The following is a 27351-nucleotide window of genomic DNA, read 5'->3' as shown; positions in this document are numbered from 1 at the left end:
GGGAAAGTCTGCGCTCTTCATCTTATTTGATGAATATTTTTTCCCAGCACTCAGTATCTAGTTAATATTGGCACTCGATATTTTTTTCAAATGTTGCTTTTGCCATGAGATCAAGCACAGCTGAGACTCCAATGGTGTGTTGTTCTGAGGTGTCCCCTGCTGAGCTTCACAAAGTAACAGCAAGATTTGGAGCAAACCCTGGACTTCCCCTGTAAAATCCAGGCCACAGCTCATCAGCTGGGGAAGCACAAGGGAGGTCAGCCGGCTCTCGCCCAGCCCGCCCGTGCCCAGAGCTCCCCTGCAGGGCGGGACGCGCAGCTCCACAGATCCCCACACGGAGATCGGTGGAGAAGGGTCACTGCCTCCAAGCACGCCTTCTGCTCGCTGGCAGGATGAGGTACCCAGAACTCACAGCCACATGAGGCTAGAAATGTACTCTGCTGGAGTCTGCACTTTCCTAACACTTGCTCAGAAGCCCAGCTGTGGCCCTCGTGTAGGAGGGTTAACATGCAGCATCTCGACAGCTTTTGTCACCCAGATCAGGTGCTGGCTCTGGTGGTAATCTGCAGCATCCAGATGGTGCTGGTGTTTTGGGGATAGCAGGTGCAAGGGGTTAGATTTCTGCTCGTTCACCTGTGAGGACTTCAGCGAATGACCGTGTACCTCCGTACCACAGCACTACCAGCGCTGCCCTACGGAGAGGGGCCGAGATGGTCCACACGCCAAGAGCTGCAAGGTGCCCAATGCCCTGGTGCAATACTTGTGAGGGAGACGCCCAGAAGACCCCAGAATGAGGGGCAGGAGGGCGCTGAGAGACATCAATGCATTTCTTCCCCTCGCAAAATCCTTGCTGAAGCCAAAGCTGAGAACCGGAGGTGGGAAGTGCCGAAATGCTGAGCTGGGATGAGATGGTGGCAGCTCCGGAAAAGCTGTGAGGAGGGAGGCTCTGTCGGGCCCAGCCCGCGCCACCAAGGCTGGGGACACCTGGCTGAGCGCTGCCACCAGCCCCGCTGAGCGGTGCAGCTCCCGGCACCTAAAGCGTGGATCCTCCGCGTTCCCCACGGCCCTCGGCTGTGCTGCACCCATACGCCGGCTGCTGCCCGCCCTTGCCGCGGGCTCTCACCCCTGCTCACCTCTGCCCGGGTGCCGGGCGGCAGCAGCCCGCCCCGCGGCGCCCCCCGCTCTGCTCGCAGGGACGGGGCGCGGGGACCCGGCCCGCTGCGCGGGGCTGCGCGGGGCGGGGGGCGCTTCCCGCAGGACCCGGCTGGGCGCTTCTCTTCGCGGAGCCGGGAGGCTCGGACAGGGGCCGGGGGCCGGGGGTGCCGGGGCGAGAGGCTGCCCATACGGAGTGCGTTTTGGGGGGCCCGCTGGGGAGCACGCAGGGGCCAGGGGCGAAGGAGCTGCGGCGTGGCCGCTTCTGCCGAGGAAAAGGAGGGCACGCGGAGCAGCTCGGCCAGCGCTGCCTCCCGACCGGCGGCACGCACCTCCCGCGGGGCCGGGGGCGCGGGGGCGCGGGCACGCGGCGGGGGCTCCGGGGGCTGCCGGCTGCCAGCCGGGGGGGGCCCTGCCGAGCCGCCCCGGGCGGCGCCCCCGGTGCCGAGCGGCCGCCGCCCCCCCCCCGTCCGGCGGGGCCCGGCGCGCTCCCGGCGCAGCGGTGGGGGCGGGCGCGGGCCGTCCCCTCCCCTCCCCTCCCGGCGCGGGAGCGCGCTCCCGCCGCCCACCCGGCACAAAGTTTCGCGGCGGCAACTCGGCGGCGACGGCGCGGGGCCGGCGGCGGCGCGCGGCCGCGCTGAGTCCCGGCGCCCCGGTGCCCGGCGGGGGCCGGCGGCGAGCGTGCCATGCGGGGCTCCCCCCCCGCGGCGGCGGCGGGGCGCGAGGGCGGCGGCGCCCCATGCGGCCGGGGCGGCCGGGCGGCGGCTGACACCATGCGCGCCCGGTGCCCGGGGCGAGGAGCGGGGAGCAGCCATGTCCCCCCCCGCCCAGCCGGGGGTGCCGGGCGGGCGCGGCTCTAAGGTGCCCCCGGCGCGGAAGCTGCTCTGCATGTGCAGCCTCTCGCTCTGCCTCACCTACCTGTGCTACAGCCTCATGGGGGGCGCCGGCCCGGCCGCCCTGCGCTCCCCGGCCGCGCCGCCCGGCTCGGCGGCCCCGCGCTCCCCCGGCAGCCCGCCGGGCACCGCCGGCGCCCCGGCCGCCTCCGCGGCCCCGACGCGAGCCGCCAACGGCAGCCGGGAAGCGGCGGCGGCGGGCGCCTGGCCGCGGACGCCGCTGGCCCCCGGGGAGGCGATCGCGGCGCAGAGCGGAGCCTTCGAGAGGGACCCGCAGGAGTCGAGCACCACGGACGAGGAGCTGAGCCGGGCCGGCAGCCCGGGCGGCCGCGGCGGCGGCGGCAGCACCACGCCGGACTACGGCGAGAAGCGGCTGCCGCAAGCCCTCATCATCGGGGTGAAGAAGGGGGGCACGCGGGCGCTGCTGGAGGCCATCCGCGCGCACCCCGACGTGCGCGCCGTGGGCACCGAGCCCCACTTCTTCGACAGGAACTACGAGAAGGGGCTCGAGTGGTACAGGTGAGGGCCGGGGGGGGCGTCCCGGGACCCCCGAGGGTCGCGAGGGGCGAGCGGCGCCGCCCGGGCGGGGGCGGCCGAAGGGCAGGAGCCGCGTGCGGTGGCGCGGCCCCGCCCGGGGCGCTGGGGCGGACCGCGGCACCCGGTGCCCGGCACGTCCCGCCGGGTCCGGAGCTGCCGAACTAAAGAAGACCGCGAGCTGTTCCGGCGGGCGCTGCGGGCGTTGAAGTGGAAGGGGATGCCCGCGTCCGTACGCGCGGCGTGGGGCACCCCGCAAAGGAGACTGACTCGTTATTCAACAAGCTCCGCGTCAGAAAGTTGTTTTCCGTTGACGAGGTTTAATTCTATTCGTGAAGAAACCTCTGAATGCTGTTATCTGGCATAGCGTGACGTTTGTAGGGAATCTTAGAAGTTCTGACTATGAGAAAACCCTGAACTGCAGTAAGGAAGTGGTAATTGCCTTGGCAGGTTTAGCAAATCAATGAATCGTGATGGCTCAGGGTTTTGTTGCTTGTGTTTTGGTTTTCTTTCCCCCCCTTGGCTTTTTCCTTTTTTTTTTTCCTTCTTTTCTTTTTAGTCTTAAAAGAATGCAGCATGTTAGTGTAGCTTGCGAATTACCGTGGTTCTCCAGTTTATGGCTAAAAGAAACCCATACCAATTTCTTTCCAAGAAACGGTCTGTGGGTAAGCAGATGAAGTTCTGCATCTTTGTTGCACGTGTGTTCTGAAAATTAAGAAGAAACTATACCAGGGCAGCAAGTTGGTTACTGCACGGATTACCTGGATGCTCTGCATTAGTGTACACAGTTTTCGTGAGAACAGCATGCAAATCTGAGGAACTCTAGGCAACTTCTTACGGAAATTGTGGAAGCCAAGTCCTCATAATACTTGGTGTAGCATCCACTTGGCTTTGTTAAGATGCTGAGGGATTTTCTTGAGGGACTTCAGTAAAGTGGAGATCAGCACTCTGAAAGTGTGTTAGTCTCTGAGAGTGTTTTCAGTATTCTGTACCAACATGGGGAAGGAATAAAAGGTTGACTGACGTTATTTTATTTATATTAATATAATAATTTCAGACGTGATCTTTTTTTTTACAGTTTGTTTTTCTGCAGGAAAGCTTTGCCTTGAAAAATACGTTTAGAAAATCTGCTGGAAGAAGCTAGAGACTTGCATATAGATGGGTTTGGTTTTATTCAAAATCGGTAGAAGAAGATCAAGCACGGAATATGGCAAGCAGCTGCTTTTTCATCTTTAAAATCGTGCTGCAAGAAAAGGGCTAGAGTGTGGGTGCAACTCCTCTCCTGGAGTAAACGGTGCGCACAGGTTTTCGCTTACAGAAAGCATTGAAATTTTTCATCTCTGCAGTAGCTCTACGGTCTGCTTAGCTGATTTCCAGCACTAGTGATGTGCTGCACTGGTAGAGAGGTGTGAGACGAAAAGAGTGGGCCAGAGCTGATTTGCGAGGTTCCTGGGCAGGGCTGGAGGATGGATTCTCTGGTCAGGGGATAAATAAATGACTTGGCTGCTTTAGTTGTCGCCGTGGCCCTGAGCATTTGCCCTGATTGTTTAACCCGATCCCCTCTTCACACCTGCCCAACCCAGATAGCGTTGTTCTCCGTTCTCCTTGGAAAAGTTTTTCAGCCTTGCTGGAACAAGGTAGCAGGCTGCAGCGATAACGGCCCTCAGGAGCCACAGGCTTCCTTCCCCTTGCACCCTGCTAGTGGGTCGTGTTGTGGCAGAGCGGGGGGCTGCTGTGCTCGGCGCTGTGCAGGGCTGCGGAGCATGGCGGGGGGAATCGCTGCCCACATTCACAAGGATTTCTTCCTGATCCTCTCTGATATTAACTGGGTGCACTAAGAAGGCTGACTGCTTGCAGCTGCGTCCCAGGTAGAGTAACTGGAGATTTTTCCTTTCAATGGAAATGTCTGTTTCAGCTATTGAAGCCTTTATAAGTGGCTCCTTAGTGACTTTTATCAATTGTTTACCTTTCACATATAACACTTCTTTTTATGATCTATAAGCTGTTAGTTTTTAATACGGTTGAGTTTATTTTTTCATATGTAATGAAATAAGGAAATATCCATCTCAGTGTTCCTTGCTGTGTCATTCACTTCTGAGAACATCTTTGGATAGTCCAGCAGAGCTGGGAAGAGCAGCTTATCATTTAGTCCAACCTCTGTTAATACAGCTAAGGGCTGGTCTTGCAGCAGCTTCCTCACCTTAGTTTCTCCATGGGTAAAATGGAGATGGTACCTACACGCTATCAGTTCTGCTATGTGTGTACCACGTATTCGGGTTTCTGCTGCCTTGAGGTTAGTCAGCCGTAAACAGTGTGTCCAGGATCTGACTCGGGACAGTGTTCAGAGGCTGGAGTTAGTGCAAAATACAGCTTTCTGCGTGTTGGATGGTGCTGTGTGTGCAAAGCCTGTTACACCAGTTCTCTGCAGTCTGTTCTGTTTTCCTGGTAACCTTTAGGAAAAGCTGTGCTGTTTGTCATTGCTTTAACTCTGCAGTCAAAGTTTATGTAGAAATTACAGAACTGAAGTCTTCCTACACATGTACTGTTGCAAACCGAGTTCAGGGCTTGTTTCAGTTGTTTTGTGCTATGCTGCCAGCATTGTTTGTGTGACTCTAATTTGTGATTCTATGCATCTTAGTGTTTGTCTGTCTGAAGCACGAGTTCAGAGATAGAACTTTCTTTAAGCTGCACCTAGTACCTGATGTGCATTAACTTTTGTTGATAACTTCCTAATTTTTTTTTCTTAATGCAGATTTTAACTTGACTACTATTAAATTAACTTGACTGCTGTTAAAGATTGTGTTAGAAGGGTGGAAGTGACTTAACCTTTTCTGTTGTTAACGGTGTGGCATTACTTATATTGTGTGTATGTATTACTTGCATATCTTCAGTTCTCTCTCAAGTCTGGGACCCTGATAGCTGGCAGTAAGTATCGCCTCGGGCAGTGGAGTTTGGATCTATCCTTATGACACACCAGAAGTCTGTCCCGCCGTGGACACGTCAGGTTCTGGCAAGGAACGGCTATCTGCCTTTCCTTTGGAAGTCACTGGTGACCGTTGCGCTCTCCTTCGTTCTAAAGCACAGGGTGTGCCATCGTTCCCTGTCAAACTGCAGTTGAATTTTAGCCAGTGCCTGAGCGTCTGTGTGCCCCCAGCACGCCCAGGGCCGTGCCCGCTGCCCCTTCAGCCAGGCACCGTGCGAGCCCCAGGTGCTTGCGTGGGCGACGCGCTCCCCAGCGCGATGTTCCTGCCTCCGTGGGCATGTCCCATGCTGCGAGCTCTGCCCCGAGCTGTCCTGCAGTTGGAAACGAATTGAGAGACTTGTCTGAGAGTGCAAAAAGGGCAGCAGAACAAGGGGGAAGCTCTTAGAGGCCTCCGAGCAGTAAAGGAAGTTAGCGTACGCCTACAAATGCTCATTACCAACTGAAGCAGCATCCAGGGTATGCCCAAGTTCCTTGCCTGGCCAAGAAAAAACTGCAAATGAGCACAAGAGGATTTTGTGGATAAAGGGAACTGCCAGCTGCCCACAGTGCCTGACCCTCGGACAGATTTGTCACCTCGCAGTGCTGGAAGCCTCAGTTTGGTGCGTGCTGTGACAGCTGTCGGAGAGGCAGCGTAAGGGAGGGCAGGACCTGGAGTCTGCAGCAGAGCCCCGCCGGCCAGTGTGGTCCTGGGCAGCTTTAACTGGAGGGAAGCAGGAGGCGATCCTGATCTTGCGGCATCGCAGCTGCTGCCCTGCCCTCTGCCAGCTGTGTGAGCTGTGGGATCGCTTTACACCCGCAGAGCTGCTGCACCTCGTCTGGAGGTGTCAGAGAATGCGGCTGGGGCTCTCAGTGCATGAGGAGGGAGAAGCAGCCTGAACAGATGGTGCTTAGCTGGGTTGCTTGTGTGAATGACCGAAAGAATAGATCTTAGCGCTTTCAGCATCTCCCAGGCTCGCTGAATAGGACAGTCCAGGACTCTGGAACCACCAGCTCCATCAGGCTGCAGGCTCAGGAACGTGAGATGGTTCAATTCCTTCCGTTTGCATTTTGAAGGCTATCTGGACATCCAATGGTTAGCAGAAAATTGAGGATTCATAACAGTCAATCTTGTAGTTTCAACAAAAATATGATGTCCATAAAGCAAAGAGAATGTCTGATAGTGGTGAAATTACTTTTGGAGTTCTGAAGTTCACCAATTTGAAGGTTATTCCAAAACCTCACTTCAGGAGTTAAATTCTGTGTGTACGTGCACGTTGCTCTGCTCACTGTCTCCCTCTCAGTGGAGCCTTCACCAAGAAGCTGCGGCAATGTCTCTGTAATTAGACCACGTTCCTGTTACTCTGCCCCAGGCTTCCACATGCTAAGCAGTTATACGGGGTGTAGCTTTATGCGTGGAGTAGTCCCATTGCAGCCACTGCAGGGAGCAGTCACCATGACAAGCAATGAAATGGTTTGCATGTCTAATGCTGTTTTCACTGCCTGTCTGTTTTGTGTGGTGGTGTGTGTTTTTTTGAGTGTTCTCCATAACAGTCAGGCCGGTGTGTTATTCTGTAAGCAACTACCCTCATACAAATGATGAATACCATGACAGGGAGCTCTTTCCCCAACAATAAACGTGTTCTTGAGCCAGCAGTTTCAAGAAGCAGCTGGCTGTGGCTGGGGAGCCAATGCTCTGTCATGTCCCTGTGGACATTAAACTCATCTGTATTTGGGAAGCTGCTGTCATGCATGGTTATCCCTGTAACAGGCTCCGCTCCTCCCGGGCGCTGCCTGCGGTCTCATCTCCCTCCTGCTGTATCTGGAGGCTGGTGTGGCAGAGCCTTCTCTGTGGAGGCTGCACAGGAGCTGATCCTGCCGCAGAGTGCTGTGCCCTCGCCGTCACGGCTGCTGGCAGAAATGGCGCTGGAAGCGCCCAAGGATGTGCGATGAGACCCCCTTCCAGCATCCCTTAACAGCTGTTGGACAGCAGTAGCTCAGGGCCGTGTTGGCCGTGGCCTCACGCAGCGTAAGCCTTGCTGTGAGATGTAATTGTGTTGCTGGGTAATACTCATGCCACTCTGATCCATTCAGGATATTCAGAAAATCAAACCGCTTCCATCAGCGCTGCTATTCTGCGCTGATGGGCACTATAGGAACACCTACAGTGGAAGGATGGATTGGGGTTTGCTTCTAATGATGGGCACCACTGCAGATGCCTGGCAACTGCTGTATTTCTCTGTAAAAGGCCTTCCTAGTGTACTGTGCCCTCTGCACTTCTGGTAACTTAGGGAAAGTGTATTGATTTTTTTTTATTTTTTTTTGTCTGGGACCTGCTGTGAGTTGGCTTTTGCTGAAATATAGTGACTCAGCTGCCCTCCCACCTCTGGGGATCCAATATATTGAGATTTATCAGGGTTGAAGACTGCACCAGTATTTCTATGTAACATAGCTTTTTCAATACCTTGTCCCTTTCACATTTGCTAAACCCTTAGGTCTGGATTAGAACCTACATTTGCACTGTTTGTTTTCTTTCTAGCCCATCTTCCGTGCATAGCAAGTGCTCGCGTGCACCACGCTCCTGGCAGAGCCCGCACCCAGCTCCCAGCAGAGCTGATGGGTCTGGTGCTGACCTCGCTTATGGGCTGGCAGCTGTGAGAAGAGGGCCAGGCTGTCCCTTAGTCTGTCCCTGCAGTTCACCCTTCAGGAGGCTGGAGAGAGGCCACTGCATCATTGGCTTGGATTTTCTTCTGCACCCAGAGCTACCGGGGTGAGCCCACCGTGTGCCAGCCCCCGGCCTGCGCCAGGGGAGCCTGCTCGCCACCCGTGTTCATCAGCAGTTTCTCCAAGTTTTCCGCTCCGTTTCAGATCAAGGGATGGGGTGCGGAAATAAATCAGGCCTCTTTGCAGTGTTTTATCACCTGATGATGGCTAACCACAGGCTACTCGATTGTAGCCATGGGAATGGCAGCGGCTTTCAGCGCCCAGCGCCTCTCCGCACTGCGCTCGCTCCTTCTCGCAAAGAGCTCGAGATGAGTGTGAGGGACAACACGCTGGCAGGGGACAGCTGCCGGATGGCTGCTCCTGCCTCCTGCTGTAAGGTGTCTGGTGTAAGGTGCTCGCCTGCAGCTGGGCGCCTGCCGCAGCCTGCCCGCCCTGCTCGGAGCCTGCAGCTCGGGGGGCGGCCTGGAGGCTGGGGGCCCGGGGCCGCGTCCCCCCGCCGCTCGCTCCCGCTCTGCTCCATCGTGGCGGGCACGGGCACGGACCCTGCGGACGGGGCAGCTCAGCGCTTCCCAGGGGAGGGAAACCAAGGCTCAGAAAAACAGCCAAGCCAGGCAGAGGTGAGACTTGCGATGGCTTTTGGAGCATTCCTTAGAGCACAGGGGGAGCCATAGCGTGTCTCCAGGCCTGAAATAATCTTACTATTGCACTGTGTCTTCACGACGTAGGGTTTCTCTAGGATTTTGCTCAATATAATCCACTTACGTAAATGCCACAGTGCTTTGCTTCTAATAGTTTAAATATTATTTGTAGTGTCAAAGTTGGTGAGCTTCACTCGGTGTATGAAGGCAGTATCACTCAAGCACGTAGATACTACAGAAAATCCAAAAATAGGCCTTGGGGAAAAACAGCTGCCTTGGAAAAGAGAAAGGCAAAGAGTCAGCTGGTTGCATTCACGGGTTTAAATGATGAGTCTGACCCCTGCTTTGCCTTTTTTTTTTTTTTTTTTTTTTGATTTAGAGAGAGGCTTGTTCTGCTCTGTTAGAGGCACAGACTAGTGGTGAAGGAACAACAGGTTCTCAGAGAAAGTTATGGACAAAGCCTTTGATTTTCAAAGTGAAAATTCCAGTACAAATTGGTGACACCTTGTATTGAGAGAGGTTTGAATCTTTTGCTTTTCATGGATTTCTCTTACCTCTTGTTGTCATGGGGACTTCTTTTCCCTGAGTTATTATATCATGAATTTCAGCAGAAATTTTATTGCTTTGGGGGCTGGAGAGGCTCATGTGGGACATTTCTCACTGCTCATGGTGTAATACACAGAGGTAATTTCTTTCAAATGATTTTTGCTTGAAGTAGTTTCAATGAATTGAGAAGGGTAAGAGTGTGAATGAATGGCTGAAATGTTAGTGCTGAGTTTAGGTGAAGAACATACACTATCAAACTTTCCAGAGCATTAAGTGTGGATATTGTAATTTCACTGTGGTATGTAAGTAGGCAGCAGTCCATTTTACCCTTTAATTCACATTTTTTAAAAGTATTATTTAGGGTTTAAAGTGGTTTAAATTGGTTTCCAGTCCCTTTTTAAAAGTTGAAAACAAAACCCTAAATTATGAGAGTCTTTTCAGTCTCAGAGAGGAATAACTGTTTAGATCAACCACGCAGGCTCACCCGCAGCAAAGCATGGTGCTGCTTTTGCTCCTGGGGTACGGAGGTGGAAAGCCCCGGGCAGGATCTGCCCCGTGGGTTGCTCAGCCTGCTGGGGGCAAAGCCAGCCACAAGAGAGGGGTTGCAGGAATTACTTCTCAGATCTCTGCTTTAAAAATAATTGTGTGTGGGTGCCGCCTTCCCTCGGACTTCAGCGGGGCCGACGGCACAGCAGGCTCTGTGGGTCCAGGGCTTCCGCGTGCAAGGGCTGCGTGGCACCGACAGCATCCCAGTGCTCCCGGAGCGTTGGGACCAACCCCAGCGAACTGAAACACGGCGCGGTGTCTTCGAGCGAGAGAAGGGAGGCGGAGGGGCCAGGGGCACAGCACGGGCCCGTCCCCATCCCCGGAGCTTCAGTCCGGGGCCCCAGTACATGGGGGTGCCTGGGGGCTGGGGCTGCTGCCGTCCGCCCGCTTGTTTGTTTGGGTAGCTGCTGTTCCCAAGCTGAGCGAGAGTATTCAAAAGGCAAGTGTCTGAAGGCTGTGGAAAGGATTCATATTTATGGGGAAAAATACCTATTTTTTTCAAATTTCCCATTTCCATCCCCAGAGTCAACATACCAATTTAGTAAATGTTGCAAGGCACACTATTTTCCCCCTTGTCATATTATACATCCAAGCATCAAGGATGGATCATAAACTTGCTCTTTATGGCTTTAACATTTCAATTGCTAGTCACATTTTATGTAAATGAAGGTATTTACCTTGACAAGCTCTCCTGTGAAGTACAGTACTTCTTTAAAGAATTTATTTGGCAATATAAACAGGACAAACGCTGAGGGTGGATGCAAAATTCGCAATTGATTTCACAGCTAAGTAACGTAGGATCCTCCCAAAATGTCCCAGAGTCTGTCTGGTCCAATCTCATCAGTACCCTGGAGAAACTGAGGAAGGGAGGCGTGGGGGAAGAGGAAACAGTAGGGGGACATCGGTTAAAGCCACGAACCTCCTAAACAGCACTGACTTTGGATAAAAATAACTCTGTCTGTCAGACTTTATTTTGTATTACGGAGATCATTGTAGCACATCTCAAGCTTAAAATCTGATTTCCATTCCCTCAAGAGCCAGTCTGGAGTGGACTCGGTCCCTTCCTTTATTAGCGGGCAGTCGTTTTAGTTCCAAGTAGAGCAGCGATACTCTGGTAGCCTGAGTTCATAGCTCTCCTTTGTTTTAGAACATAGATGCTTTCATCTTGCATTGAGATGGGTACAGTAATATAATATACTTTCTATTAGTGTTCATCCACATCTGCAAATAACTTTATTTCAGCCTCAGCTCTGCCCTTTCTGTATTTGTTCTTGATGGACATTCATATAATTAAGCTGAGCAGGCGAGCACGCTCATGGAAAGCTAACGTCAGAGTCAGAAGCGTGTGCTAAACTCGCATTTGGATTCAGCAGCTGACAGCACAAGCTGCGATCGCCCAGTCAAGGAAAAGACAAAAACATATGATCTGTGTAATGCCAACTACGAGGAGGCAGTAGCTCCGACAGGAGTCAGGGCTCCTGTGGCGTGCCTTCCGCTCCCCTGGACTGCTCGGCTGTCGCCCCCACGTTCAGGGCCTCCTCCTGAGAGCTCGCGTCGGGGAGGCGCCTCCTGGCCGGCCCGGGGCTACAGGGGGCTGCCTCATCAGGGCGAGTTACTAATTATGAATTCCTCAGCTCCAGTCCCACCTGTTTAAAGGCACGCCAGGCCTTTCACATCTGAAGTGATGACTCATGAAATGCTGGTGGCTGACCATGGGTCCTGAAGTCGTTGCTGCCAGAGGTCTTTAATCGGCCTTTGGTTCATCCCCGCTTTGTCTTCCCCCAGGGATCGCGGGCATCGACTCCTCTGCCACGCGCCTGCGCGGACAGCGCTCCCAGCTCGCTTCGTGGCTGCTGGTCTGAGCCTTGTTAATCCCAGGTCCTCAGCCGCTGGGGCCTGTGGGGGGTCCCGGGGAGCAGCGCCGGGGCTCTGCTGCGGGCACCCTGCCGTGGCCTGCACCACCCCCAGCGCGGGCCCGGGTCTGGTCCTTTGCCGTGGCCGCTGCTCGGGCCGCTCTGCTCGTCCGCCGCTCCACGCCTGCTGCATGCGAGCCAGCGTGGGAGGAGGGAGCGCCGTTGTGCCGCTGGGTGTGCTACACATGCCTAGATCAAGAACAATAAAGGTTCCTTACTCAGCTCCAAATCCTCCAGAAACCCCCCGAAAAATCAAAGCACAGTAGAAGAATGCCTGAGGCAATAACTTCATTGGTAAACTAACGCAGCTAGCTGAAAATTTCTAAGACCCGGCAACTCGTAATGCAATTTCCTATGCAAAAAGGGTTTATCTCTGTCTAAATATTATTCTGCATCGTTACTCATTGCAGGAAAGCTATTACTCTCCTAGGTTAACTGATTGAACTTTGGAAATAAAGCAGCAAGCTTATCATACTGACAGTAGCTTGACTTTTATTGCTCCTAAATTGTGGTGATATTGTTAGATGTGAGTAAATGCATACTCTATTAGAAAATATTAAAGTTCTATACTACTTTAGAATTAAAAAGATTAAAAGAGGCATTCCTGCAATCTAGTCCACCATGAAATTGGAGTCTACTCAGTATGTAAAATGCATAATACAAATAGCCTAACAATTAATGACAAAGGAAGACTGGGATGGATTTAAGGCTCAAACTACTCTGGATTTCTTGAGGCTGGAATGGCAGCAGGGGAAATGTGTTATTAGATCATTATAGTCTTTTCTGCTAGAGCCACTGCTGGTAAAGTTACATCAAGGTGCTTTATTATTACCCCGTTCCCACATGATATTCTCAAACACTCTCATCTTGAGATGTGGTCGTCTCTGCAGGAGATCATCCATGTCTCTGCCATGGACTGGGTAATTTGGAAAATTTGAACAGAAATTCTTCAGCCATTTTTTTTGATACAGTCAATGGAGAGAAAATGTTTTCCCATTGCAAGAGTGCTCAAGGAGCTCACTTATTAATGTTTAAGTTTAAACCTGCTGAATGCCATCAGAGTAATGTGTTCGGTAGCCAGGATTCCTGCCGGCCGGGGCTCCTGCAGGGCACCTCGGCGTACCGCGGTAGATGCACGTCTTCTGCTGCCTGGCTCAAGGTTCTCACCCGGGGTTGCCGACAAGGTGCTTTGCAGCGTGCCTCTGCTAGTGCCCCCCATTAACTTTTGCTAATGCTTGGAGTGCGTCACAGGCTGGCAAGAGCGTGCGTTTCTTTGCTGCACCCAGAGGGCAGGGATTTGGGATGCTGGGAGTAGGGGAGGGGCTGGGGTGGCTCTGCAGAGGAGTTTCAGCTCGGTGGCTTTGTTCCCAAACAAGATGCAGGATTGCTCAGGAGGCTTCCACAGCAGGAGCGGCTCTGCTGAGACCTGTGGCTGCCACTCAGTGCTCACGGGTGTTGGGGAGCACAGGACAAGCCAGGGCACTCTGCAAAGAAGTCGAGGTACAGCAGGCGAGTTTGCTGTGCCTTTGGGATGCGGATTTGTGGCCTACAGTTGCAGTGGTGCCATATGAGTGCTGTGTGGCCCTCCGGAACATAAATTGCATTTCTAGCCCAGTCTTTCTCCTAGAGTACTCCCTTGCACTTTGTGTAACAGTCATTTTGTACGTTGGTGCTTAAATGTACAGCTCAGAATATGTAGTTCCTTCTTCATTAACAGGATTTATATCCTTCGTGTTTCTTGCTGGATGACTTAGTGTTGTAGTGAAGAACACGAACGCTGCCTTAATTAAAATGCGAACACCCTACATTAATATATATGTTGCTACTAAAAATTAAGGTTTGCTGAAAACAGCGAGTTTAAAAGCATGTGGCAGGTTCAGCCGACTACGCGTGGATTTGGAAGTGATTTGGGAAGAGCAGCTCCGGCCCAGCCGTGCCGTGCGTCAGCCGGGGACGGGCAGCGGCACCAGCCTGCAGTGCTCACTCTCAGCCTGTCGTGTTTTATGAAGGGGGTGCAAAGCAGCTTAATGAACCAGAGGATTTCTTCCATAATATTAATTCAAAAAAAAAAAAAAAAGGTAAAAGCAAACATTCCGGACTTCCTCTCTCCAAGCGCTGTGCATGCATTTCCTGTGGCAGTGTTATCAGTTATGAAGATATTTTGCATTCAAGGATTTGCAGTTTCCAGGCCTATGAATATTCAGACCCCAATTCGCCCTTTCTGTCTGTGCACTGCACCTATCCTTTCTTTTCCTTCTCTCCATTTTTTTTCCAGCAGATTCAATTAGTTCTATTTGCTGCTTTAGCAATAAAACAATTCCCTCTGTGGCATTAAAATGAGTGTGTTTCATTATTTCATTTGGCTTCTTGTTATATGTTGAAGGAAAGGGAGGAGGCTCTACTCCCAGCCTGCCCCCTCTGCAGGGGGAGGGCTGCCAAGTGATGAGGACACTGGATGTACTTGGGGCAGCATTAAGAATTAATGAAGGGCATTTGCTAGTGCAGAGGCTTAGGATCCTCATTGACAGAGGCTGTCTCGAAGCTTCAGGTAAAATTTGACCAGTCAAAGATGACTTTGGCACCCAAGTCACCTAGGTAGCCTTGAAAATGCTGGCCTTTTGAAACTGCTGATGGAGTCATTTCTGATGGTTCCTAAGCGCACAGACCCCTTCATTAGCTGTTGGTAATGAAATGCAGAAACTGTACCCACGTTTATTTTAGCTAAGGCACAAGTTAATCTGAGCTGAAACATCAATGTATTGAATTAAACACCAGTTTATTGAGCTGGCATTTGGCAGTGGCTGGGTGTGTGGTGTTCAGGGCATTGGAGCTTGGTCAAGGACGGTAGTTGCATTTTCTCCCAAAAATGCACAACGTGGCATAAAGAAAGCACGCAAGTGTTGTGAGAGTTGGAATTGCGGTGATTATGTGGGCTGACTTTATAAATAATTATACAGAATGCTAGAATTCTCTTAGCAATCTGCTCTTGGAGTGCCCTTTCAGGGGTCTGTGATGGTGTCAGGTAGCTGTGTAGTGTTAACAGACCCATAAATCATCTTTGTTTCACACTGTGCTATACACAAATCATATTAGTTACAACACTGAAGAGCATCTAAGTAGAGAAAAGAGAAAGGCAAGGTAGAAAGAGGAAACCAGATTTAAATCTAATTGCTTTTTCATGTGCATTTTGCTGCTGTTTGGCTGGAACACAATGGCATGCTGCAGGAAGGGAGATTAGGCCCTGCACGGAGGAGGCTGGCAGACTCGCAGAGCGTTCCCCATCGCCTCCATCCAGATTGTTAACAGCAGACGCTGGTATTAAAGATGGATGAAAGGCGACGTGGCTTTGTGTATTCAATTTTTTTTAAAAATGACTTTTCCTCTTCTTTCTGTGACTAGGGTAGTTTAAAACAGTTGCACTGGTTCCAATTCCTTTTTCATTATGAGATTAAATCTAGAACCAAATGAGAATTTCCAGGCCTGCGGAGGGCTGAGAAGAGCTGCGTGAGCGGGGAGCCGTACCAGCGCTGAGAGCTTCGGAGAGAGGTTTGTGCTTTTCCTCTCCCCAAGACTCGCATCTCACCGTGGAAAAGGTCTGCACCATTCTCGAGCAGGAAGCGAGGTGACTAATTGTGCCCACTGCCGCCAGGAGTACCCGCGGAATCAAAGGCCAGCACTGGCAGCTGTTGGGCAGGTCGCGGGGAAATCTCTCTGCTGTAGGTTTTTGCTGATATGATAGGTTATTAACAGCAAGTTTGAATGGAATGAAGTAAAGGAGCTTAAAAAGGAAATATGTCTATTTGGGGTAGAAAACCTTTTTAAAAGGAAGAAAAATTAGACAGTACAGCAGGGTAACCAGGACTGTGCAGTTAAGTAATTAATCACACAGGTTGTAACTTGGAAAGGAAATAAATGCGATAAAAGCATTTGTCTGAGTAGATTACACACAAATTAGAAAAAAAAAAAAAGGAGGGGTCATCACTGACTTGGGAATTGTGCTCTTTAGAAATCTTCAATCATTCTCACAATCAATTCTGCATTTCCTTAATAGCAGTGTGAAACATGGCTCGCTCTGCTTTGTCTTAGATTAACCACTAACTGCAAACCATACATTAAATGAAGTATTGAATATTTGTCTCTCAACAATACACTTGGAAATTGTTTATTTCCCTACTAGGTCTTCTGCAATGCATTTAGGTACTGTAACCTAAATTGTAAAATACATACTTGCAATATCTGCACTCGATATGCTCCCAGTGCCTTGCTCTGACAGCAGCTGCACAGAGGACCCACAATTACAGGGAGTTTTTTTTCTTGTAAACTGATTGTTTGTTTCTGGAGACAATTACGCTGACTTTATTATACAACCTGTGTTTCTCTGCAACAAACAATCTGCTTTATGGGTTTTCTTAGTAAAATACCAAGTCGGTATGCTCACTAATATGATTCAATTGTATTGTGTTATCTGACCTTTAAGGAACTTGCAATCTATAATAACATGGTTCTACAGCAGATCCACTAGTAAAAAGCCTCGGCTTCTGGGAATTCAGCCTGCAAACAAGTGGAGCCCGGGTCTCAAAGGAGCAATAAGGCGTTTCAGCCCCTTGGCTGCTGGCCGGCCTGGGGTGGCCCTGGCGTTCCCGGGAGATGCGTGTGCAGGACAAGGCTGGCAGCGGGAGGCAGCCTCTCCCGTCCCTCGCCCTGGTGTGGGGGCACGGGGGTGCTGCTGCGGGCGGGCCGAGCCATGCCGAGGGGGCAGCTTGCAGGCGGTCGCCGAGCCCTGGTCTGCCACGACGCCCGTGTGCGGCGCTTGGCAGCAGAGCGGACGGGGCTGCGCTGCTGTGCTCGTGTACGGCGGCACGGAAATGATTAACGCCGGTAATCATCCCCATCCGCCTACCACCCCCGTCTGTTCGCTTCGCTTTGGGCGCCCTGCCACGTGTGGAGGCGCTGGCCAGCTCCGGTGCGGACGGGCAGCCCGTGCACGGCCCCTCACCGTGCCGGTGCCACGGGGTCCCATCACCGCCGGCTTGCAGCGTCTCCGAACGGTGCTTGTAGGGGGCTGCCAGGTGCTGTCGTGGCAAGGGGGCAGCGGTCAGCCGGGGCCCGGTCTCCTCAGGAAGGGCCTCGCCACCAGCGGCATCGTTTGGAGGCCCACGTGGGCTCCCCCAGCCCCGTCCTCCTGGCCGTGGGCAGGCACCGCGCTGCAGGCCCGCAGGGGGCTCCGTGCCGCCCCCGCCTCCTGCAGCGGGTGTCCCCATCCGGCTCCGTTTGGATGCGTTTCCAGTCCGCTGATCACCTCCAAGGGTCCTGATTGCTTCTGCCTGACCCCCGTCTGTGACAGCCACGCTTCTCTTAAGATGTGTTTGAGTGATTTTATTTGGGTAAGTGAGAGATGCGGGATGTTCAGCAATCTAGACCCAGGAAGTTGGCGAGAAGCTGGGAAATGTTAGCAGAGAAAGAAATACCTCAGAAGTTTTAATGATTACCTTCTTAGAAGCTGGAGGACAATCTATGCCTAACTCTAGATGTTGTTTTTTTGAGAAAGTTTCCTCGGTGCTCTGCACGGACTTTTGGCAGAGATCTTTGTGAAACAACTTTTCCACTGAGGAACATGAGATCAGAAAAGCATTCCCTTTAATGCTCGAGTGTGCGTGAACTTGCAGGATATTATTTGAGGCTCTGCTAACCTTGTTAAAGGTCACCTTTTGATCCCATCAAATACCCTCTTTACCTGGAGATAAGATTTAGAAATGAAAGACGAAGAAGAAGGAGCTTAAGGAAGAAGGAGAACCTGGCAGCTCGCTGAGCACACCCGCTCCGGGCTTACGGCGGGGGAGAGATTAAAGGCAGCGCTGGCGCAGCTGGGGGAGCCGTGCACGGGGGGGACCCGCGGGGTGTGAGAGGAGCGACCGGGGCCGGGCAGCGCCACTGCCCGTCTCCGCTCCTGTCCCCGCGGCCTCCCCGTGCACCGCCGCAGGGTGGGCGTGCTCTGTGAGCAACCAGCTCCGGACCAAGGTCACGGCCGAGGTCAATAAATAATACATGACAATTAATCTTAGAAACCTGCTGTTTGGGGGAGAAAGGAGAGGACACTGCGGCGCTCGCAGACCCAGGTTTCCAGGCTGGTGCTTTGGCTCTGCGTCAGCCCGGGCGAGTCAATGAAAAACAAGGCTGTGCCGGGATGCTGTGTGCTGGGGGCGAGCTGCTCGGCACGCCTGGCACGCTGCTGGGGCTTCTCCTGCTGCCTGCCTGCGGGGCGCTGGGCTCCTCGCCCTGCAGCTCTTCCGTGCCGCGTTTGCAGCAACTGTTTGCCTTTTACAATCAATTCCCATTTGAGATGTTTTAAAATGTATAGCTGTCTCCTTGAGACTACAGTATTCAGCAGGTGGTAACACTCAAAGCTTTTTTTTTTTTTTTTAAATCTGTAGTAAGAATTTACAAAGGAAACCTTGACTTTTAGATTGATTTTTAAATAAGCATATATTTAGCTGTTAGTGCTTGAAGTACATATTGGATTATATTCTTCTGCAAACAGAATATTCTAATTGATCTTGCTAATAAATAATGAAAGCCAGCCCTGCTACGTATAATTCAAGGTTATGCTGCATTTGTACCAGCTGCACTGGGGAGTTTTTTTAGCGCTTAAAAGATTATTTCTTTTAAAAAGCGGAAAAAACAGCGTAGATGTGGGGAGGAAGGCTAAACGCTGAGCTTTTCTCTAGAATTTCCTTTTGTTATTTTCTAAAATGTAATTAGCAAGTGTCACCATTTGAGACCCTCATATACATATGAAACTAAACTTGAAAGCCTTTTCTTCTCCCGAGTAGCTGCCCTCCTCAGAAGCAGCAGTGGGCAGGGGAGCGTGGCTCAGCCCTCGGTTTCCCATGGCTGCCGGCCGTCGTGGCTGGCTGTTCTGATGCGAGGAGGCCTGACCCTCCGTGTTCACAGTGCGATGGTGTTGTTTACAAATAATAATGGAAAGTCTGCAGAAATCATCACGACGAGGGCGCTGCTCGTTACTGGAATGTGAGATCGTCTGGAGAATCAATTTTAATGTTCAGCCTCGTATCGATCGGCGCGGTGATGGGTCACTTGACTGTGGCAGGAGCAGCTTCAAGGAGCACCCGCCCTGGGACACCCCAAGGGTGCGAAGCGGCCGTGGGGCCGGCGCGGCAGCCAGCGCCTGCACCGAGCTCCCGGCCTCAGCTCCAGCCCCAGCGCAGCTCCCGGGGGCCGTGGGAGCTGGGCCGCCGCGGCGCTGCCCTCCTCGCCGCACGGCTGGGTCGTGCAGCCCCAGGGCCACTGTGTGCTGCCCGAGGGACAGCGCTCAGGTGGGCCTGGGGCCGGGCATAGCCGCAGCTCTCTGACGCTGGTGCAGAACAGACTTGCGTCGTAAGCTCGGGCCCTGCTGCGGACATTTTCTGGCAGGTCTGGAAAGCTCCCTGCGTGTTGGCTCACCAGGCCCCAGCAAACGGCCAGTGGCAGAAAGGCCAGGCAGAGCTTCATGACTCGGGGGAGCTGGGTTATTACAGTTTGCAAATGTTGTGCAGATTCTCAGCTTGTAGAGCAGGCATTAATCACACAGTGACATTGCAATTACCATACAGGATAGGGCATTTATTTGGCATTTAACATGTAATTAGGGGAAATAACTATTTCTTCCCCATGCTATGAAAGTGCAAATTGCAGATGGCCAGGTTTGACCTGGTGAGTGTATGCAACTCAGCCACAGTGGCTTTGCCACAGGGCAAAGAGGTTTTTTGTCCAGCTAAGGTGAAATCTGCTATTAAAGCTGACATTCGCAGCAGTCATCCACACTGTACAAAATCCTCCCACCTGCCAGAGTGACAGCAGTGACCACAGCAGCACGGAGAGCACGACGCCTAACAAGCCGTCCTTGTGGGGCCGGGTCACTGCGCCCAGTATCCTGCTCCTGGCCGCGGCTGCAGGCAGATGCCCCGGGGAGGGCAGGACAGGGCGAGCATGCACGGTGTTTCTTCCTCATAATCTCCAGACACCCTCAGCTGAAGGATTAGGACAGTGACCAGCTAGGGACCCAGTGCAGGGCTGTGAGCAGCTGTGTGGCTTTTATCGTTTGCTTCCTGCTGGCTGTTGGAGCAGGGAGGGAGGGATGTCGGGACAGGGCAGCCGTCCCAGCCTGGTGGCTGGGCAGGGCTGGAGGGGTGGTGTGACACAGAAGGCTACATCCATTTCCTCTCCTTTGAGACCAGTTCTTCATTTCTGAGCAATATTCTGCGTACCTTGTGGCTGGAGCCTGTGGCTCCACTCTCTGCTGGGGACAGGGCAGCAGTCAGTGGCTGTGCATCTTTGCTGCTGACCCCTTGCTGCCATCCTGCTGCCCACTGCAAGAAGCCATTCTTTCACAGGATCCAGAAAGGTGCTTGAGGATCAGCTAGCACGAGTCTTCCAAGAGAGAGATGTTGCTATCATCCTGTTTTTTAAGGCAGCTGCAACCACTCGCCCTCCAAGCTGGAGCAGTAACATGATCAGCCAGCAAAGGCAGCATAATATTAAAGAGCTGCTGACAGCTCATGGGAAAATCACTTAAAAAATTATTTAAGTGCATGTCTGTGAATTTTTCTATTTCTCCTCCTTGCTCCATACCGCAGAGAACACCACCAGGAAAGCAGGTGCCTGGCTGGAAGGAATTGTAGGTGTCAGTGCAGAGAGGACAGGGACACAGACATGTCCAAGTGGCACGGAGCAGCCAGGACCCACATGCTATCTCCTACCTCCACAAGGCTGCCCAATGCCCAGAGCATGCCATCTGTTGGGAATTGTATCATGTGGAGCCTGGGGGCCCCGATGGCTGCTCAGGCTGGGTGCACAAGGCAGGAGCAGAGGCATGGACACACTGGGGGAGTCGAGAGAAGAGCACAGATGTGACCGGGGCAAGACAGGGGGATGCAGCTGGTGGCTGCTGATTAGCAAAACTCCTCCTCATGGTTTTGCCATATATTTGTTCTGGGAAGTCATGATGAATATGGATGCAAGTGTGCAGGGAGCTGGGATGGGTAATTAGAGAAGATCCCTGGGAGTGGGAACTCCTGGGCTCTGATCGCACCCCAGGGAGGAGCTGCTCCTGTGGGTCCCGTGAGATCGCCCAGGTTGTGCGCGCTGCCTCTGTGCTGCCACGTCGTGGGACCCAGAGCTACTGACTTCCCTCTCCAGGATCTAATTGTACCTGCCTTGCAGGCGTGTTGTACAAGGCTGAGTTAATTAACGCTCATAAAGCCACTCTACATCCTTGGAGAAGAGCAAAGTATCATAGCTGCTGTTATGATTTGCTAGGCAATGCAATTAGTTTAATATCAGGAAGTTCCCAGACAGACAGCCCTTTCCCTAGCTACCGCGCTGTCAACGTCTGCCTGCTGCTGTGCGCGCGCTTACGGACAGCCGGCTCGCGCTGTCTAGCAGCGAGGAGACAGCCGCAGCCCGCGTCTGCTCCTCGCGACCACCTCTTCCCCCCTGCCCTGTCCCTGACTCCTGAATCATCCCGTTGTCACCCTCCTGTCCCATTAAGGGCCTGATGTCATCGTGACCTGTGGCTCTGGTCTCAGCAGCCACCAGTGATATCATGAACAGACGCAGAATGGAAGCCATCCCTTTTAACCTCAGCTGTTTACCTTAATGTGAGCTCTGGGGATTCCAGTCCTTCTCCAGCTGCTGCGGGATGTGGATGACAGCCTTGTGCCAGGCAGAACTATCAGGAGCCCACATTAAGGATGTGAACCCAAACTAGTCCCTGCTCCCGTGACAGTCTCCCTTTTACACACTGCCTCTTGCCAGCAGATGCTTGGGACGAGCTCTGTCTCAGGCTAGCTCCACGCTCTTTGCAGGGCTGCCCTGCTCCTGTGTCCCCAAAACCGGGGACAATCAGAGTGTACCGTGCAGATCAAAGGGCAGGTGTTCCCTCACAGCCACTCTGGCATCCTCTTGAGTGCAGTGAAAGCTGCCGGAGGCGCCGTGTGGGGACCACGCTTGTTGCCATAAAACCTCAGCTGGTTATGAGACTGCAAACCAGTGTGCACGCCTGCCCCAGCAGAAGCGCAGTCCGGTTTTAGGAGCATTTAGAACCCTCTGTCACAGAGGACGGGTCCCGCGTCTGCCTTGCTGGTGAGCGAAGCAGCTCGTGGCGCTGCTCCTCAGCACTGCAGCCCAGCCACTCGTGCTTACGGGCTGAGGCGGGCCAGGGGTGCACAATCAGCCGTGTGTGGATGAATGCAGAGACATATGTATGTCCATGTATGTATATAGTAGGTTAGGAACTCGAGGACCGTCTGTTCCAGCTTTTGGGGAAGCGAAAAGCAACGTGTGATGTATGCTGAGGCTGTGGGTCACAACTGACCGGAGGCTCCGAGGTTCCCTTCCACGGGAGGTGCTTTGCTCTGTGCCTCTCCGCTGCCCGTCGGGGCTCTGTGGGGCCGGTGTCAGGGCTGCAGAGCCGTCACCCTCCGGCAGCCACCCGTCGGTGTGCCCACATCCCTGCCCGGGGCCGGGGGGCTGCGGGGGGCGGCTGCTGTGGCTCGCACCCTTCCAGCTGAGCCTGAAGCAGCGAGGCTGCTTGCTCCCCTTCGGCCTGCTCGGGCAGGCGTGCCTGGCCTGCTCCTTCGTGCCCCATGTCGACACAAACCGATCCTCTGTTATCAGATCTTTTTTCCTCGCAGCACGTGAAAACTGAGGCCTGTTGTCCTCTGCTCTACCTTGCAGCAGATGAAGATGTCAGGGAGCTTGACTAGCTGTTTGAGAGATCTGCCATTACGTTTTTCTCCTCCAATTCTTGAAATCATTTCATAGGGATCCAATTTTCTCTTTCATATTCACTCTTGCAAACAGATTTGAAAAACTCTTTGTTAGCTGAAATAGTCTCTGAAATGTGCTGCTGTATTTCTTTTTGCTATTCTAATTAGCCTTTTAACTCAGTGCTACTTGTATTTATAGATGGCTAATCCTCCCTCTTCAGTCCTCCTCCTCCTCCATAGCAGAACATTTCCACTGTTTAAAAGCCTTTTGCTCTTTCCTGTTTTCTGTTTCCAGGTTCCTTTGCTATTGCTGTTTAAACACTCCAGCTCTTGACTGAGCTCCCTGATCAGACGCAGGGTCTCCTTTGCTGCGGCACCTTTCCCTGAGTGAGATTCAGCTCCAGGCTGGCACAAGCCTTTGAGCAGCTGCCTCGCTTCTCTCCTTCAAGATTATTTCAGGACTGCCTATTTTAGCTGTTCGGCTCCTGCAGAAATGGGCAACCCAGGGTGGGCATGAAGGCAGAACTGATTTCCTTGCCACCTTTCTAACTGTGTTAATGGGGACGCGGAGCCACTGAGGTAATCCTCTTGCGTGTTCCCGGTAGCACAGCCTCACCTCCTGTAGCTCCCCGTCACTGTGCAAGCCATGAGCATCCAGAGCAACATTTTGTTCTGAACATCTTGGACTCCTCCACTCAGAGCAGCTTTTGCATTTGTGCAGAGGAATCAATGTAACCAGATTTGTGTCCTATCCTTCATCCTAATTAATCGCCATAGTTTAAAATACGTTTTTACTTTTTGATGCTTTTGCGTACTTAGGAGCTCGGACAAATTGATTTGCTGTAGTTTTTCAGTAAGCCCTTTAGCTTAACGCTGGTGAGTGTGTTGCGGTTTCCCGGAGGTGTAAGCATGCACTTATCCCACCAAAGCTGCTGGGAGAGTACCCCATAAGAACCTTTTTGTCATGTGTCTCTAACCCTTGACTTAGGAACGTTTCCCCCGTTAATGCTTTATCTCTGCATTTATGAAGCTTAAGATAACTCTCAGAGCTCTTCTGGTGCAATGCCAAATTCTGGCATAAAACATCAAAATGTCTTGTATGGTGCAAAGCTTTATCTGCAGGCTGGAGATGTAGGGCTTTCCTTTTATGCGGCCCTGCTGCCAGAGCTTTTCATAGCATGGTTTCAAAGAGCAAATATGCAGGGGATCTGCTGGCTTAGCTTAATTCCTAAATGCAGATAAGGCTTACAGCCCTCATTGCAGGTAGGAAGATTCCAGTGACAGTTAAATGTGTTCGATTGTGCAAATCTCTGGCTGTGGCAAGGAGAGATGGGGAGCACAGACAGATGGTCTGGCACAGAACGCACGCTGGGAGCCTGCTGAAGCGCGCTCTCAAAAAGGCATCCTGACTGCCTCGTGGCAAAGTCCTTTAATGAAGGTGAGCGTAACAGGAGTCCTGGCTCCTGGGCACGCGGCACGTTGGGTCCTGCCATCATTCTTCATGGGTTCCGCAAGTCCCGCAGCGTGCCCTGTTCCTCTGGGGTGGACTCGAACAGTCTCAAGCGTGTGGTAGCCACGCGAGCATGCATGCTGACAGTGCTGGACTGAGAACTGTTCAGGGGGAACCCCCTGCGCTGGCGGGGAGCAGCGGCACAGCCCAGCATCAGGTGCGAGGGGGGATCAGAGCGCGTGGGCCTGGTCACCGCCACCCCCGGTCTGCAGACGGGCTGTGTCGCCCATCGCAGGGCGCTGCTCCGCGTTCAGGGGCTGGCGATGAGCGGCTGCGGCACACCAGGCTCCCACTGGGGACAGAGGAGGGCAGGGACGAGGAGTGCTCAAGTACAGGGCAGTGCTGAGTGCGGGGCGGGAGGCTGTACTGGCTGGGGGCGCCGACGAGGAGCAGGGGAAGCCAGGACTTTCATCCTAAGACCACTTTTCTAAATGCACGTATCTGTTACTAGTGAGTTATTTGCTCCACATGAAATATTAGTCCTTGTCAAGATACATCTTTCCCGAGTGTAAACTGCATATTTTGATGCTTTGTTTCTTTATTCAATCTCCCTGCTCCCAAAAATTCATCTCTATTTTATCATTTGCTCAATTCTCTTCATGTTTGTCTGGGGTTCATGAGATAGCAGGAGCATTAATTCTCTGCCATGGGAATCTCACAGAGCCACAGCTGGGAGAGGGGCTCACGGTGTCACCGCTCACAGGCCTCCCTGCCCGCACCAGGGCCCGCGCAGGAGGATCTCGGACTGCCGGATGCGGCAAGAAGAAACAGATGTAGGTGGGTGGCTGCTTCCCAGGGATCCTCAGGTTGTTCCAGGAGCAGTGCTGGGAGGCTCAAACACGGGCTTGGCCAGATGCACAGAGCCCAGCTCACGCCAACGCACCGCTGCTGTGCTGAGGCTCGGTGGCCTGCACAACTTTGCTGCTTTCCATTTGCTTCTCATCAGCCATGAGCAAAGGACAGGGACCCAAAGATTTAGCCTGAACGGGCACAGAAAATGTCGGCTGTGTCAGCATCTCTTTCACTGCTGCTACAAAGCTGCCATTGGAAAGAAATGTTCGCAGACGGGTGGCAGCCACCGGCAGGGACGTCGCCTGTCCTGCCCACGCTGGGGAGCTCAGCGCTCGCGCTGCGAAGGGCTCCCCGTGGGCCGGCCGGTTGGTAATTCTCCGCTCCCCGTGGGGGAGAGGGTCCGTGCGTGTCAGCTCTCTCAGAGACCTCGGGAAAGGTTTGGGGACAAAACTCAACTTTATTCCATTTAACACTGGCTTATAGGATAGGAAAAAGTTTAAAATGATAAAGCAGGAAAGCCCACAAAGATCGTATCGAGCTACCAGGATTAGCCTCTGCTACTGCAGGGGTCCTCAGCTTCACCTCCTCAGTGTGGTTGTGATGCCCCCAGCCTCCTTCACCTGGCCTTCATCAGATCTGCCATCTCAGCGCCTTGCAACTGGTTTGGGAGTGTCACACGGACCTGGAGGAGACAGGATAAACCTTTCTTTCCTGTCTTCTCTGGGTTCGGGTGCTCCCAGCCCTTCCCCAGCCTCTCCATGTTCGCCTTTTGATCGTTTCCCTGAATTGGCATTCCCTCAGATGGTGTTTCCTGCTCACGGCCTCCTTAAGACCTTGCAGTAAAACTTTACACATCATTTATCATGAGATATATTAACAGTACAAACAATCTCTCAGCCTCCTTTTAACTCAGCATGCCCACCATGTGGTCTACACGTGACGCTTAGCAGCACAGATGACAGAGTAGGTAGCGAGAGGATGTTTTCTAATTTACTTTCCCCACCCATTATTGTAGGGGGGTTCTACCAACAGTCTAATCTGAAAAGACCTGTAAGATGTTTACAGTATGCAAGGGGTTAAAGTTTTTGTGTGTCATTATACACAGACCAAGAAGATTTCTGTCTGTTTCCCAGTCCAGTCTGTATTTTTTAAGCATCATAAATCTGCCTTCTTGCTGCTAAAGCCAGCAAGAAATCACGCCTCACTGTGTCAGTCTCCAGTCAGTCTCTTGTCCTGATTTAAGCAAAACCATGCAACTGGTTGCTACTGTACGCGAATGCAAAAGTAAATGCCTCATCTGCTATGCTGTCGGTGGTTCTGCAATCATTAATCTAATGAAACTGATAATAACTCTTGGGGATGTGGTTCTGGGTGAAATCTCAACTCAACCAGAGACATGCTGTGCAGCCCATACTTTCAGGGAGTGATTTGTCAGCTGCAGGATGGAGGCACCTGCAATGAGCAAGACGACTCCTGGAAAAACTAGGTGCTGCTCGTTGTGTGGGAGCCAACTGGGAAATGCTTGCTGAAGGAGCTGTGCATGCAGCGCTGAAACTACAGATAGTGTGCAGCTCCTGGGACAGGAAGGTAAAGCATGGCATTTGCAAGAGAATTTAAAGAACCTCCAGTCTCATTGTCAAAACTGACCCGTGCATCTCGGTGCTGCGCTCTGCAGTGGGCCCAGGGCCCCTGTGTGTCTGCACCCTTCCCACTAGGGCAAGGTGTCTGTACTTCTGGTAGGCTCACTGAGAGAGGCCAGGGGAAATGTAAGTGCTCATTTTCATTCTCGCTCTCAGAGAATTGAGAAAGAGCAACCAGCAGAGATTTCTGCTGACAAGGAAGCTGCTTTCATCACGTTGCTCACATGGAAAGATCTGTCAGTGTCTGAGGACCATGCACACAGCTTTCCGCAGCGGCACCTGCCTGCTGCTCAGCCAGAGGTGTATTTCCATGTCAGAAGTATTTGAGAGCAATGGGGGCCAGCAACAGCCCGGGTTGCCAGGGTGTAACCCCAAGAACACAGCCACAGCCAGGAGGCCACACGCTGCTGAACATTATATCATCTTGTCTTCTTAATGGTTGGAGGCTTTTACAAGAACATGCCGTTTTTGTCTGTACTCCAACAAGAGGAAGAAGGATGCTTATAATCCGGTACTGGAGAAATTGGCTCGGGATCAGCGATGTGTGCCAGCCCCCTTACTCTCCCAGAATCTTCAGCAGAAATGCCTGGGAATGTTTCTTAGCCGTTATTTTGCTCCCCTATCCCCTGCCCCCCCCCCAAAAAAAAGAAAAAAAGGAAAAAACCAAAAAGGCAGCTGCTAAGTCAAAGCCTGAACAGTTCACAAACTAAAGTTGCTTTTGATTAATGTTCAGATTTT

General features: G+C 52.6%; 1 protein-coding gene across 1 annotated transcript in view; it reads left to right on the top strand.

The window, feature by feature from the left end:
- The first annotated feature begins 1727 nt into the window (after positions 1-1727).
- The window catches only part of HS3ST4 (heparan sulfate-glucosamine 3-sulfotransferase 4), a 65479-nt gene continuing 39855 nt past the window's right edge, over positions 1728-27351 (top strand). Inside the window, exon 1 of the mRNA XM_048066634.2 lies at positions 1728-2564. Within this exon, the coding sequence (XP_047922591.2) occupies positions 1966-2564 (599 nt within the window). The 5' untranslated portion in view covers positions 1728-1965. The remainder of the gene's footprint in view (positions 2565-27351) is intronic.

Source organism: Anser cygnoides, chromosome 15, assembly GCF_040182565.1.
Source record: "Anser cygnoides isolate HZ-2024a breed goose chromosome 15, Taihu_goose_T2T_genome, whole genome shotgun sequence".
NCBI lineage: Eukaryota > Metazoa > Chordata > Aves > Anseriformes > Anatidae > Anser > Anser cygnoides.
The sequence above is the reverse complement of the archived record's forward strand: the minus strand, read 5'-3'. Positions and strand labels throughout refer to the sequence as shown.